The sequence below is a fragment of the Plectropomus leopardus genome, chromosome 15 (genome assembly GCF_008729295.1).
Source record: "Plectropomus leopardus isolate mb chromosome 15, YSFRI_Pleo_2.0, whole genome shotgun sequence".
Taxonomy (NCBI): Eukaryota; Metazoa; Chordata; class Actinopteri; order Perciformes; family Serranidae; genus Plectropomus; species Plectropomus leopardus.
In genome coordinates, this window is record NC_056477.1 from 26,202,452 (window position 1) to 26,215,207 (window position 12,756).

General features: G+C 38.3%; 1 protein-coding gene across 1 annotated transcript in view; it reads left to right on the forward strand.

The window, feature by feature from the left end:
* Positions 1 to 12,756, forward strand: part of LOC121954685 (serine/threonine-protein kinase 32C-like) — a 92,572-nt gene that overhangs the window by 63,688 nt on the left and 16,128 nt on the right. The window contains 3 exon segments of the mRNA XM_042502350.1: positions 3,714 to 3,887; positions 9,997 to 10,034; positions 11,715 to 11,804. Of these exon segments, the coding sequence (XP_042358284.1) occupies positions 3,714 to 3,887; positions 9,997 to 10,034; positions 11,715 to 11,804 (302 nt within the window).

Genomic DNA, 12,756 nt, shown 5'->3' on the forward strand with positions numbered 1-12,756 from the left:
TGAATGTTCACAACAAGGTCACAACCTGTCACATTTTATGTCTCTTCCTCTAAGTAATCCCCAATTTATAATACCTCTTTGAAGTAGACATGTCCTTGAAAACCAGCATTAGAAATGATTTTTCAGAAACCAGAGCTGTTCCTCCATATTAAAAGGAGCCAGTTGAGGTGGTTCTGGCATCTGATTAGAATTCTTCCTTGTAAAGGTATTCCAGTCATGTCCACCTCGTAGGAGACCCAAGAGTAGACCCTGAGCATGCTGGACAGATTGTATATCTTATCTGGCTTAGGAAAAGCTTGGGATCCCCCAGGAATATGCTGGAGGAAATGGCAAATTAGTAAGATGCCTGGACTATTTTTGCTCAAAACTAGAGTATGCCAGAAACAAAGTAGTCAATACAACATGTTGTCAATGTCAAAAAGCAAAGAGATAATACCTGTTCTGAACGATTGGCGAAAAATCTTGTGGTCTTGGAGAGGGTTTAGACAGAATGACCCCCACAAATCGGTATAACGGCTCTTCATGATCTTGCATTTGGTTGAGCACATGAAAAGCAAGTTGTTGGGTGAAGAAGGAAAAAGGAGCTTGAGAGAAATGTTCAAACCCTGTTTACTTCTCACTTCTACACATCTGGGCAATCACTTAAGTGTTGTGGGCGTGCTTGTCAAATTTTGGCTTTCAGAAACTCACAAATATTGTCTACAGCATGCGGCCCCCTTTAACTTGCTGCCAATCGTGACCATGGGCTGTATAAGTGCCATCACTGTGAAATCTGACAAGTTGATCATACTTAAAATAATCTTGGAAACCATTTGCCTTAAAAAAGGAAAGTAAATATAGCTAGTAATCTTATTTTATCTTTACTATATCTAATTGTTAAGTATACTTTAAATTAAGCTGTATTTACTTAATTTTCTGAAGTTGTTCCAACATAAAAATGCCAAGTGTAATTACCTTGTTCTTTTATAAGTGTTGGCAGTAAACCAAGTTAGTCTGACTTAACTAGATCATGACAAAGAGGATTTGAAGAGGGGATGAAGTTAGGAGATCTGCAGATTCTGTTTTGATAACATGTTCGAGAAAATAAAAATATGAGTTTGCAACGAGCAGAATATAGATACATAGTTAACTTGATTTACTTAAGGTGCTAAGACTTGAGTAAATCAAATTAATTGATTTAATGAAACTGTTATGTGAAAAATAAACATAGATTAAGACTAATAGCTGTATTTACTTACCTTTTTCAAAGCAGTCTTTTTCTAGATTTTTTTAACTGAGATCAACTTGTCAGATTAGGTGCAGAAAATGGATGGAGGGATTTCTTAAAATAATATTTCAAAACAAGTGCTCTTCAACTAATACTATGCTTGTCCCTTCCTTTATTGTATAACCAGTATTCCCGCCTACGCCCAGACAGCACAAGAGTCCTTTGCTTGATTTAAGGATTGTCAAATTGGTGGACTCTACTTTGTGTATTTTTGGAGTGAAGTGCTGCCAAAAAATGGGGTATAAAATAGTTTGCGTTTCTCCCCTGTCCCATCCTCGGCGAGTCTTAAAGGTGACAAGGCTTGTCAGCACTGAGGCTTTCATATGCTCCAGTTGTCGGTCCATATCTGACATCTCCTTGTCACCTCAGCGAAAGCGGGGAAGGGGAGTGACAACCAGAGCGAGCCGCTGCAATCTTTCTCTTAGGAGCCCCAGATATTTCGCCAGTGGATTGGGAAGACTGTTTTGTGGAGCTCTGAGATAGCGAGTGGTGCCTCAGAGGAAGCTCATCCGTCAACTGGATACTGGGAATCAGACTGTGACAATGAGGTGATAAAAAGGTGACAGTGAGGAATCCCTGCCAACGGCAACAACATCCTGGGGCCGGCCATCTGCCGAGGCGGCTCTGTGTTTTAACAGTGAGGATGATCTTTGAAGGGTCGGGGCAGGTTGGTTTGCTGTGTCTGATGTAGGTGGCTCTACTGTCATTTCCTATTGAGTGCGTGCTACAGGACTGTCTTGGCACAGTGGGGGCAGGGTGTGTAATGAGAAAAAAGAAATGTGGGAGTCTTGTTTAAAAAACTTTTTTTGATGGTAAGACCAAAGCTATGTATTGTTTTTGTGTTCACTGAGTCAGTAGAGTGTGCATTAGACATGGGCAGTATTATGGTATACCACGGTATTTAGAAATCCCAACAGTGTGACTTGAAACACTGTCAAAAATAGGGACCCTCATCTTTCTGTTTACTTCATACTGGAGATGCTGTATTGAGGATATTTTGCATGCAATGTGCATCATGTGCCCTGGAGGTCACGCCCGAGCCACACTGCATGTGTGAACAGTGTGTGTTCACATTGGCTTCATTTGTTGTTGCAGCGCTGCTGCGGAGCTGCCCACTGTTATAACTAGTATATTTCCACAATTAAAAGCACATACTCTGCTCATTTATGAAACTGTGCAGGTAACTGCATTGTTAGCAACATGATCCTGCAAATATAAGTGACAACATGTTCTGTAATGTGGAAGCATTAGTTTCGGTAAAAGAGAGAAACATGAAGTCAAAGGTGTCGTTCTCTGTTTAATAAGGAAAATTGGTGTAAGAACATTGAAATACAACATCCCGTGAGTGCATTGTGTATTGGGCAGACTCAAAAAGAAAGTTGCTGGTTGTTGGTCAAAGAATCAATTAATCTACGTGACACTTTAGGTTAATAGAAAGACCCAACAGTACCCCATATGGGTTTTTTCTTCTTCTACCACCAATCTGTGGACGAGATGGAATGGTTTTCCCTATGCTGCAAACAATGGACCTATTTCTCACTTATAGAGAGGCTAGAAATTGCACCTGAACAGGACCAATCAGAAAGTCCCCCTGAGTGTCCAAGGCCAACCCTAAAGATACAGAGGGAACCTGCAGCTATAAAAAGAAGTAATATCGGCACAGTATCAGAGCTTTAATGGGAAAATAAAGAATTGGCTCAGTGGCAAGCACATTAAACCGAGTTTGATAGAAGAAACCACCAAGCTCAGTTTGTTTTCCCTCCACTGCAAATTGACATGGGGGGCCTATTAAGATATTATTCTGCTTTTTCTGAGATGAGAAATTAGATTTTGGTTCTACAGAAACAGTTTGTTCACCCATGTGGCTTAATGTTTTGTTCAGTGTCTGGGGTAAAAATTGTGGAGCGGAGTGTTACAAATCCCCACCCAGATCACTGAGAGGCTGTGTTTTAATTTGATGTGCATGATTAGTAAGCCTGATTGACAAAAATGTTTAGCAGACCACTAGCAGCCTTCAATTAAGTCACATCATGCAGACATGGGCAGTTTTCAAGCTTTAATCTCGACAACCACTTCCTCTCTTTTGCATTTCTTTCAAATAAGTGGCATGTTATTAGGATAATCAGTGTTTTGTACATAAATCAAAAGTATTTGTTTAGGTTTAAGACAGAGACAGATGCATGAATAGGGCATGTTTCCTTGCACATATTTGTGACCTTCTACCATGTTTGTCCTTGTGTGGGTCTCTCTAAACATGCCTGTGTGTCTGCAGATGTTTACTGTGTAACCTTTGCACACCTATTGTACTTTGTGTACTGCTTGCAAGAGTATACAAGCCCCTGTGTATGTGTTTGTGTGCTCAGTCTTTGCCTTTGTCCGTACAGCATGTTATTTTTCCACTACCGGACAGTGAGTGAGCACTGTGTCCTCCCCCCGCTGCTCCCAGGTACTCCTTCCAGGACGAGGAGGACATGTTCATGGTGGTGGACCTCCTGCTAGGAGGAGACCTGCGCTACCACCTGCAGCAGAGCGTCCAGTTCAGCGAGGACGCTGTCAAACTCTACCTCTGTGAGATGACACTGGCGCTGGACTACCTGCAGAGCCAGCACATCATCCATAGGTACACAATCAGCTTTTTTTTTTTTAAATTGCATTCAAGGTCTCCAACAGCTTCCTTGCCTTTTGTGGATATTTACAAAGAAACATATCTTTTTCGAGACTTTCCTTCTTTCACTGTCAACCAACCTAGAGAAAAAAATGTCATTTTCACCTTTTGAAACAGTTTAACAGCAGCCTGCTGCTTCTGGAAAATGATGAAAGCCACAAGACTAAACCAAAACAGCAACGTTGCATCCAAAAAAAATAAATTGAAATTTACTAATACACAACAGAAAGCTGAGTAAGGTGATCATTCTCTGAGTAAATGTTTACACAATATATACAGTAATTTTTTCCCTCCAGATTGTTAGGTGAATGTTGTAATCACAACAATTAACACAAATTCAGCCAATCCTTGTGAATTCTGCAGAACCTTGCAATTTTGTCCAATGACTTCACCACAAATGGGTAAAATCTCATTTGATGGTGGCGCTGTGTGCAGCGTATTGATGCGCTCAGCACCTCCTTCCACCTTGTTCTCTCTCTCTGTTTATGGGAATGAAATGTGCTGCGGGAGTTGGAACATGCATCACATAGCTAACATTACCCAACGGTTATTAACAGATAAAGTAAAAGAGTCAAGCCATTTTGGTGTGTATTTGAGATTGTAGGGATCATTTAAAGGCTCAGTGTTGGATGTTAGCTGCCACTACTGTGTTAGCTAGAGGTAACCAGGCAGAGACAGGACGAAACAACATAAGATGTCACGGTAGCTTTGTCGATTATTTATACACTCTATGATAAAATCCTGGAGGGACTGGTAGTTTGACACTGTATCCATTTTTAAATAAAAAATAATTAAGAACTATTAATGCAGCTTTAATTTACATAACAAGTTTGACACTGAATAAAATGACTTACACATCAAATACCCGCCCAATCTGGGATCAGACATCCTTTTCTAGATTTAGATCCAATCTTCAAAACAGCAGATCAGAGAGGTAGACACATTACACTCCGAAATACATTAATTTAAGTGTTTATTAGTATTCATTAAAAGCACCAGTATCAGCCAGTTACGTCATATTTTGTTTCTTCAAAAATGCAAAACCTTTCAGTTCAAAGCCTGGAGTTTTTCCTGCAACAAAAGCAAAACTCAAGATTGCTTTTGTTACTTTTGGTATTTAAGAGGTGTCCTTCATTGTGTTCCACTTCTTGGGCCGGTGATGTATAAATGCAATAATTTACTTCTCAGGCCATAACTCCAACACCAAAATAAATTCAAGTAAAAGTCAAGGTGTCTTTTCTTTACGTCATGACTTGTGCATCATCTCCTCTCTGTTCCACGGGGAACTCTGCAATAAGCTCTTTTTTATTTTTTGTGTAAGCAGTCATCACAACCACAAAGTCACAGTGCCTTTCTAACTAGCCCCACATGCACTTCTTTAGACTGTAACCATGACTCAAGTGTCTCACTATAGATATATAGATTTATATATTTACATCCTCCTTCATCATGTCCTGTTGACTAATCTCGCCTACTTTCACTTTGACCTCACCAGTTTGGACCGTGTCCGCTCAGATGGCAATACATTATTCTCCCAGAGGAGCGCATGGTGCTCTATAGCTCCCTATAAAGGGTATTGGAAAGGTTTAGTCATGTTTTTATTGTGGAGAGTGTGCCCTCTACATTCTTTGTTATGCACCATTTTTAACCTACTGCTGTATCCATGCTCTCATGATCACAGTATAACGGAGACTATGTTTGTTAGCTTCTATTTAGAAGCCCCAAACCAGCTCTCACAGTAGGAGTGATTGTAACATAATGGAACATAAAATTAGAGATAAAAGAAAGTGTTAAAAATATGCCACACAAGCACATGAGCCTTGGTGTGGGCTGTAGGTATTACCTTATCTAGGTGTTTGGGTATCCCTGTTTTTATTTCCGTTTCTTCAAATACATAAAATACATAAAGATAGCCCTAATGTTTGTTCTTGTAATTGTTGCCATCTATCATCTTAAACCAGGGTGGGACTCGCTGTCCACAGCTTTTTGTCTGAATATGCTGAGCACAGCAGTACGCGTCTGTGCAGTCCGGTAAGTGAAAGAGCCGGATCCCTGCAGACTGCAGATTTAGTGCCACAGATGGCTGAAAAACTGTTTGAACCTTGTTCAAAACCTCATTTGGGCTCCATTTCTCCCTACAAACAACAGGGTACTGTCTGTGTGGGAATGAGTGTGTGTTTCTGTCTGTGGCCAGTGAAGCATACTGTATCTGTGTTTATGGTTACCCTCACATTTAGCACAGAAACAATAAAAACTTCTTGAAGTTTTACAGAAAAAAAAAAAAGAAAAGAATAAAAAGAAAAGTTTGACATTTATGGAAATGCACTTCAGATCAATACCTCCCTTATGTCAATTAGACAATTAGCTAAGCTTAGCATAATTACAGGAAACAGGGAAACAGCTGGCCTGGCTCTATGGAAAAGTAAAAAATATATCCAACAGCCCCTCTAAAGCTCACTGATTAGCATGTTATATCTTTTTTAATGTCTTTTTTAAAATCTGGATAATAATTGGACTTGGTGCAATTTCCATCTTCAGGACATTACACACATAAATGTGCATGAATACTTTCTGTATAATACATTATATTATCAAGCAAGGTGTGCCTCACTTTGTTCTAATTGCAGTTTGGTGATACATCATGTAAAGCCTTCATTAAAACCTTCATCTACAATGCTCAAAACAGGGATTTTAGCCTGTCCCAACTGTAATACTACACTTTACTAGCAAATATAATCATAAGAGTCTCTCAATGGAATTTCATAATAATTACTTAAAATATACAATTTTTATATATGTCACCAGGTTTTTAACTCACTCCTGTTACCCTTAAATATTGCCCCCCTTCAAGAATTTGAGACATTGCACAATTCATATAATTTGAGTCTGCTAAAAGCCATGGAAATACCAAATGTAAATTCCCTTCACTTAACTCAGTTTCAACATACAATCACCCACAGGTATCTAAATTATTTCTTTGATTTTTTTCAAATATAGTTTTTGTAAACCACTTGAAAAGGCAAAATGTTCTCATGTTGTTAGCATTGACATCATGAGGCTACATATCATACATTTGCTAAACCTATGCTAAAAACGCCCCAAAGTTCTGTTACTTTAACGTCTGTTAAACTAAGGAACCATCCACCATAGAGAAAACTATTAAAAAAATAAACAAAAGGGCTAATATCAACTATTGCACATTTTGAACAGTAAAATGTGTAATTAGGTACATGAAGTTTAATTTTGAAGAACATGCAAATGGCACCAATGTAACAGAATGTCACGGGAACAACAACTTGAACTTATTGCTGAATTATCACTTTGTCCAATATCACGGACTGTGCACCACATGCCTGATGGGTTTATTATGATTTAACATACTTTTGTGTAGAAAAAGTAGTATGAATATGTTTTCAGGCTTAGTAAATTTTAACTACCAAGTCACTTCCTAAAAGCATACTTGCCAATTAGAGATGCATAGCTATGGTAACTAGTGCAAATCCAAACTTTACTGGTCATTTTAAAATGATTTTAAAAACGGATTATGTGTAGCTCAACAAAGTAAAATCCTACACTTCAAACAAACTCACACTTTTTTAAGCGTTATTTATGTTATAGAGCTGTCTTGGTCACTGTCTGTTATGAACGTTGTCATCTAATCGCATTGCATCGTGGGATATTTACGCTAATGTAGTGCCCTGTGTTTGCATACAGTCATTTTTTGCTGGAAATAGTATTCAGTTCACTCAGTCTCTCATACTATTGTATAGCAAGTCAGTATTTCGCACAAAGCCTATTTCTTGGCTATGAGCAGTAACTTTCTGCAATCTCCACTGGTTGCCTGGCAACCTCACTGCAGCAATAAGCTGATGGTTGTATCAATGTCCTCACCTGACAAGGAAGCAAATAAGTGTGTTTAAAAATGAACTAAAATGATTTATCTTATTAAAAGCAAGATTCAAGCATCAGTGCATATACACATTAGCCATCACAAACAGTATGTACTGTGTTAAACATAGGTTTCCATGTGTGCATTTCATTCTACAAATGTACTTGTATACCCACATATTTATAATAAGCTGACTGTGTGCACCTGCATGTATTACTGCACAGCATGTCATAATTGTCATGAGTTCCATCTGCAGTATGTAGGCTAACATCACAAGCGTGTGTGATGCTAATTACAAAGAGTCAGTCACTCTCTCACGTTTCACCACATGATAGGTAATCAGTGTCTTTTTTTCCTCATCTAGCTGGCAAAGACGTCAGACTTCAGAGCAGCCATTAGTAATAGGTGACAGATACTGCTTATCTTTTTTTCAATGTTTTTTTTAATTTATTTTTTATTCATGCTCTCCTTGACATCCACTGTTCTGCCTTTGACACAATTGTGTCTGCTCTCAGAGCTGTAATCCAATCCCTGGGTATCCATGGCCGTTCCCAGCTCTACAATTTTGTTCCACGCTGTAAGTTTTTGACAGGAGAATACTATACAATTATTTTGTTGCACCAAGTGAAGGAAGAAGGGTCTCTGGTCTCCTAGCAACTGTCATCTGCCACCATGCCCAAGGAGGTAAAATTGGTCCTATGAGAAGAAGGGAAGTAAAAGTGCAGAGTCTTTTTTTCCTTTCTCCTCTCCCTTCTTCTGTTTCCTCTCTGCACAGACCGTCATTTGTCTTCATAATGCACACAACATGTTAAAACTGCTCACACAGGAGGTTTCCGTGTTTACTGCAAAACGAATGAAACGTTCAGTGAATTTTGTACATCAAACAAAACGGTGTGGTTCTGTAGCTGGCACTTATATCAGGATTCCTCCTCTGAACATGTAAGTATTTCCCTCAAGCCTTGTACTGCTGGATCAGACACCCCCACCGCCTCCGCCACTCCCCTCAAGAATTTTGGCAGATGATATTAGCATCAGTTTAGCGTTGCACAGTGAGCAGTTGCGTCCTATGGGAAGTGTGGATTCTCTCTGTGGACCATGTGTATTCTCCACACCAGCGTGATGTAAGGCAAAATTAAATAAGCTGTGTGCGCTCCGTTAATTGCCTGTGGAGGGCTTAGAGGGACTGGGAAATGTAGAGATGTGTGTGCGTACGGGTGTGAGTGTGCATGGGTGCTCTGTGTAATAAGCATGTGCAGACAAACCTGCGAGAGCCCCCAGGGGGATCGGTGGTGGTTGTGTTCTCATGCACTCTGGCAAAATTTGAAATGCAGGAAATTAAAACATTTCTCTCAAAGACACACACACATGCTTAACATGTTGCACCAACATGTACAGTAATTCACACATGCATCAGCCTACAAACACCTCCTACAGATTTTCACATCCACACATACTGTACACATCTAATCCCAGTCGTGACCACAAACTATAGGAGTTTAGGCACTGCTACAGGCATTTAGCAAATGCCCTGAATCTAAAACACTTTTAATATCTACAACAATTGAATAAATGTTTCCATTCACCTATTTCTTAACTGGGGCATAAAAATTCTGGCATAAAAAAAAACTGATTGGAAAACAATACAAATTAGAAAAAAAAGTTAAAAAGTTAAAATATAACAAACTAGTTTTTATGCTTGGCTAAGGTGGAAAAGTTGATGTATTGATAGTAAATGTTAAAGTGCAATGAAAAGCAGATTTATTAAATAATAACATACATGAAGTATGCAACTTAAATGTCCACTGAAACCTCAGCAGAAGAGAAAAAAAAATAATCATAAATGCAAACATCAAATCTGCTGGGACCAGTTTCCATCCTCAACATTGCTTTTCACCATATAAAGTCTGTTAAGGTGTAATTCCTTACTATTCTAGCTCCTGACTGGGAAATTAGCACCACCAGCTGTATAGTATGTATCTTGATGCAGCAGAATACTAATAATCTCATTGCAGCAGTGTATGTATGTGCAGGTGTATTACTTTGTTTGCAATTTATAGCAATCGGACTATTGTTTGCAATGTCTACGATGGTGCAAATGCCTAAAATTAGGTTGTTTTTCTGTATTAAGGTAATTTATGTGGCAAATCCTTGTGTGTCTCTCATTGTCTCCTTTAGAGACGTCAAGCCAGACAATATCCTGTTGGATGAGCAAGGTAAGGATGTGAACTGTTTGCTTTATGTATGAGTGTTTGTGCAGCAAACATGGGTTTCATAATACTCAGCATTGATTTTAGCTTACTTGGATAGGAACGGAAAAACAAGGCTATGTTCAGACAGTGGGCAAATCAGGTCAGATCAGAACTTTCAGACAAACTATACATGCTGATATTTGCAAGTGATCAGATTAGATTTGTTTGTCCAGAGTTTACAACCTACCTGCACATGTTGCTGTGGTAACGAGGTAGGCCCCAATACTTACAAAGATATGCTGATAACACGACTTTCCAATGTGGAAGCATGAGATATGGAGGTCCATCATTTTACCCTCTTAATAATTGAAGTCGCTAATGTTTAATATAGATTTCAGCTTTCCATGGACTTTTGTCATCCATGTTGTTCTCAAAGACAGACACAAGAATTGCATTTCTAACCATCTCCAAATGGAGTTTGGATCCAGTTTTTAAAAATCACATTTAATGTGTTGTTTTTTTTTTTTGCTGGCTAGACTCTCTAAAATGAATCTGGGTGCAATACAATACAATGAATCTAGATATGTTAAAAAACAGATTTGGGCTAGCAGTCTGGACAAAGCCTAAATAACTGGTTTCAGAACTGGGTTCATTTATATTTTGGTGAAAGAGGACAGCTGATATGTACAGTACTGATGTTCTGACATCAAACCTCCCTTCTTGCAATCAAAGGGGAACCACAAGGTTCTGTACTTGGTCCATTATTATTTGCATTATAGTTTGACAATAAAATTACTCCACCATAGATTTATGATATCCATTTTTATGCGAATGACACAATGTTGTATCATCTGCATAAACCATGGCCTCTCTCCACCTCAAGCCATGTCTAGATTACAGTGTTCTTTTCACATTCTTTAGACATCCTCAAACTTGTAATGAATGCTGATGAGACAAAATGTGTTATTCTTGAGATTAGCAGCTTAACATACCCAGTTCACCTTGATGCAGTTTGCTACTGGGCCATTTTCAAATCAGGGGGATTCCAGGACTGGTTTACTCCTGATACCCCACCAGTAAATACTTGATTTGGAAAGACTTTAAACTTGAAAATTTCATCCCATTAAATAAACGTCAAGTTTTCATTTTTGACCTTTTTTGAAAGGGTTTTAGATAAGTGTTTCGATGTACATGTGTGTATGACTGACTTTGTGTCTTATTGCTGTTCTTATTTCTCATTCTGTAATCAGGTTTCTTTGCAAAAGAGGTCCTGATCTAAATTAGATTAAAGAAAGGTTACATATGAATATGTCCATAATGCATAATGTGTTGTCTGACATTTACCTGTACAATATGCATGTAGTCATGTTTCTAAGTGTCTTTGTGGTCAGGGAAAAGTGGAAATTACCTAACAGCCAAAACCTTTTAAGTGCACAGTATACAGTCGGCAATAAAATTGAGTCCATCATGACAAGCAGGACACAAAAATGACTCGTCAGACTACTAATGGTTCACAACAGTAACAATGTCAGAAGAGTCAGAGACTTCTGCCTGACCCACAAAACCACTGAAATGTCAGATTTTGTTGTTTTTCTTCCAACACACTTTAAAGTTTCCTCTGTATATTGTGAGAGACATTAATTTATTAATACCAAAGTTTAGATGTCTTTAGTTTTGATGGATTTTGTGGTTCCTTCTTTTTAGGTCACGCTCACCTAACGGACTTCAACATAGCAACAATAATAAAGGATGGAGAGCGAGCCACAGCCTTAGCTGGAACCAAGCCCTACATGGGTAACTTTACTCTGCAGCTGCATCACAATTGTCTTTTTTTAGCCATGTCTGATTTGTAATTTTAGTTTGTAAGTCATTTATTTAAGAAGTGACAATGAATCCACATTTAAGCAAATGGAGCTGAGTTAGCTGGGGAGCTAGTTTTTGTGGGTAGTCCCTTGCCTAATGTTATAAGGCAAACTCAAATAATAAAAAAATACAATATGAAGATATAGTATGTACAATGGTTAAGACAAACAACATGAAGATAGAAAGCAACACAATATAGTTAAACATGTACAAGTTAAGAATTAACAACACAATTTAACAAATAGCAGATGATGCAGTATGAGTTCAGTTACTTCAAAATTAGGTCTTAAACTTAGTCTTGAATCAGTGCTGGTTGGTTCTCAATAAACAATTTCTTCACATTACACTTACATGAATGACATGATGGGGACTCCTTAACCATAGACAAGATGCTCTAAAGGAAAAGAGCTGCACCTCTTGTAAGTCTGTTCCAGTAGATTTAAAGGTGATTAAGATTGACACGAGGAGGAGCTAAACCATGCGTAATCTTAATATATTAATCCTAATTATTGCTTTTTGCAAATAAATATCCTCAAACGACAAAAGAAAGATTATTTTAAAAAAGGGTTGTATTTTTTGGCAAAGGAAAATTGAGTTATATTACATTTAGAATTGATATTCTTATAAGAGAGAATGGTCTATAAATTCAGCTACAGTGAGAAAACTGTAGTCTGTAGTCTGATATGTTTGAATGCACCATAAAAGGGACACTTCAGTACATTTGCACAAACTGTTCCTGACATTAGTAGGTGGATAACAACCTCAGCAAAATTGGACTGGTTAATTGTAAGCAAGCTTACAGCATATACACTGTGTTCAATTAGATACTGCTGCCAGAAGGTGCTAGACTTCTAAACATATTTTTTCTCACTCATCATCACTA